At 35.8% G+C, this 2703-nt stretch overlaps 1 protein-coding gene across 1 annotated transcript; it reads left to right on the top strand.

Annotated features, from left to right (window-relative positions):
- The first annotated feature begins 698 nt into the window (after positions 1-698).
- On the top strand, positions 699-2006 carry LOC107936731 (zinc finger protein 11). Its single transcript, XM_016869484.2, has 2 exons — positions 699-1189; positions 1328-2006. Exon 2 carries the CDS (start codon positions 1343-1345, stop codon positions 1943-1945), a length of 603 nt encoding a protein of 200 aa, XP_016724973.2. The 5' UTR covers positions 699-1189; positions 1328-1342; the 3' UTR covers positions 1946-2006.
- The last annotated feature ends 697 nt before the right edge of the window (positions 2007-2703 follow it).

Here is a 2703-nt window from a genome sequence, read left to right on the forward strand (position 1 = left end):
GGAAATATATATGTTGTATAACCTTTCCGGATTTCCATATATAACTATTGACTATATTTTCTGTTCTTTTCTATTTTTTTTAAAAAGAAGAAAATATTGTATTGGTTTGCATTAGTTTGGTAGTCTAAGCAACATTTGCTTTATGTATAATATAAATCGATTTTGAAATGAATGTGGGTTTAATGAAAATGGCTTTAAACTTCTATAAATTCTATTATATATTCTAAAATCATATTAATTTATTTTTAGAATATACAAATAATAAAAATTTCAATATTGTTATACCCGTATACCTTCTACACACGTGACATCTCGAGAGACTATTTGAGAAGCATCTGTGAATGGTGTTTCACCCCACATTTCCCAGTTGGTCTTTTGCAGCTTGCACGGCCTAGCTAGTCACTAGTTGACCAGCCACCCACGCACTCCACTCGCAATTAGACTACCCGCTTTTTAGTGGAAACACACTTACCATTAAGAGGGGACAATTGGGACATAACAACTTCGTACTACTTCAGCTAAGGGAATGTTAGAGCAATACCACAATTGAGGGCAATTAGCCTATTGCCTAGCCGACCACACGAGTGGACCACCACTCGTATTTGTTTATGATGTGGCACCACCAAGCATGGGATAACGCATGAGAACTTCCTTTATAAATACCTAAAAAAACAATGAAAGAATGGGTTACCCTCTCAACAACCCTAAGCATTTACATACAACACTCAGTTTCCCTCACCTTCGTAGCCACCTTACTTCTCTCCTACTTCCCTTATTTTCTAGCTCTTTATCTATATAGGTGAATCGATCTTCATATCACCACCACCTTCTCCTTCTTATCTCCTATTTTATTTTACACTTCTATCAACATATAAAAATACTTTTTTTAAAAAACAATTCAAAATTAATTATAGTATAGATAACTAAAGCTATATGCATTTTCAGTACATATCGGCATAAATTGCCATTTTGGGGGTTAAAATGGGTGGGTTGATATATCAGTCAAGTAATTAATATCCAGAAGTAGAACCAACATTTGCTGGTGAGCACATTTAATTTAATAGAATAAATATGATTTGTTTGTGGCGCATAGAATTTCAGTAGCGGCTATCTATAAAGCAGATATAATACTTGCCCAATTCGTCTCACCTGCTTTAACTTAACTGTATCTCTCGCAGATCGATCATCAGTACGTTCGCTTTCTTTTTCTCTGTAAATTTTGATTCACTTTCTGTCTTCTTCTTGCGGCTTTCTTCTAATCAGTTAAACCAACATTTTTGGGGGTTTTACTTTTTAATCTTACTCTTTTCTTTTTAAATGTTTTTAGAATACAGAAGCAAGCATGGAAAGGAGTGATTGGAGTACAAGCAAGATGGGCAAGTGGGAGTTTAACAGGTTGGACTTGGTGGAGTTGGAGGGTGAGCAGTACTCATGTTGTAAGTCACCATGGCCTCCAAAATATTATACTTGTGCCTTTTGCAAGAGAGAATTCAGGTCAGCTCAAGCCCTTGGAGGTCATATGAATGTTCATAGGAAGGATAGAGCCAGGTTGAGATTGTTTTCTTCATGGGTTTTAGAATCCCAGAACCCTAATAAACCCAACTCTAACCCTAATCACCCTAACCCTAACCCTATTAATTCTTCTTCTCCATCTGATGACTTCTCTGTCTATCCCCATCATTCCTTGCTTTCTCCACTCTTCCCCACTCCTTCGTCTTCAGTTCTAACCTATGGGGAAAACCCAAAAAAGTCTCTGAACCCTCAACTTGGAGATTTGTCACAGGAGAATACCATGACACCCTTCCCAGCTGCGGTTGAAAATTTGAAGGTGCATGCACCAAATTATAAGCTTGAGGTCGGTGGGGTTACTGGTTTAGACTTGGTCACAGGGTTCGGAGATACAAAGGAGGTTTTAGATCTAGATCTTCGACTAGGGCATCTTTAAGTGCAATGGTGGTATTGTGGCTCCAATTTATGTATCTTATTTCATCATCTAGGTTGCATTATTTACTTATCTCCTGTTCCTTTTTTTCTATTTTATCTCTACAACTGCAAGATTCTCTCTTTTCCTTCCCCATCGCTTTCTCATCCATGATCCACCAGGTGTCAAAGTTCAAGCCATATTATACTGATATTAAGACTAAAATTAATGTTTTAGCAAATATATATAACCTTACTTTTTGATCTAATCAATCTGTCATCAGCTTTTCCACGAATACTTTTTTATGCGTTAACTGTCAATACCAGGATCATCATAACAGGCAGTTTACTTGGATTGAAAATCGTAATTTATTAATCGAAAGTGAAATTGTTTGTCTGGTATGGACAGATGAGATGTTTGTTCAATTAATGAATGTTCTTTTTGCGTTCTTTCTGATGCAAAATCAGAAGAAAAAAAAACACGTACGTCATTTTTCTTTAATGGCTCTCATTAATTAATTCTATACTCACTCCTTGATCTTGGGAAAAAGAAAGGAAAATCTTAAGAAAAGAAAAGAAAAGATGAGAATTCCCATCAACCTTATCTAAGCATGCGTCCAACTGTAGCCCTTTACTGCTATACTGTTTGATAGTAAGGCACCCGGAGAAGAATCTACGTGCTATGCTACCATTACCAACAATAGTCAACTCTATTGTTATAACACCGAGGATAATAATTACTTAAATAATAATGATATCAATTAAGTAAAAATTAAATTAATT

This window comes from Gossypium hirsutum, chromosome D07 (assembly GCF_007990345.1).
Source record: "Gossypium hirsutum isolate 1008001.06 chromosome D07, Gossypium_hirsutum_v2.1, whole genome shotgun sequence".
In the NCBI taxonomy this organism is placed as follows: domain Eukaryota; kingdom Viridiplantae; phylum Streptophyta; class Magnoliopsida; order Malvales; family Malvaceae; genus Gossypium; species Gossypium hirsutum.

Coding starts and splice junctions, on each gene's coding strand:
- LOC107936731 (XM_016869484.2), top strand. CDS start 1,343: ATGGAAAGGAGTGATTGGAGTACAAGCAAGATGGGCAAGTGGGAGTTT.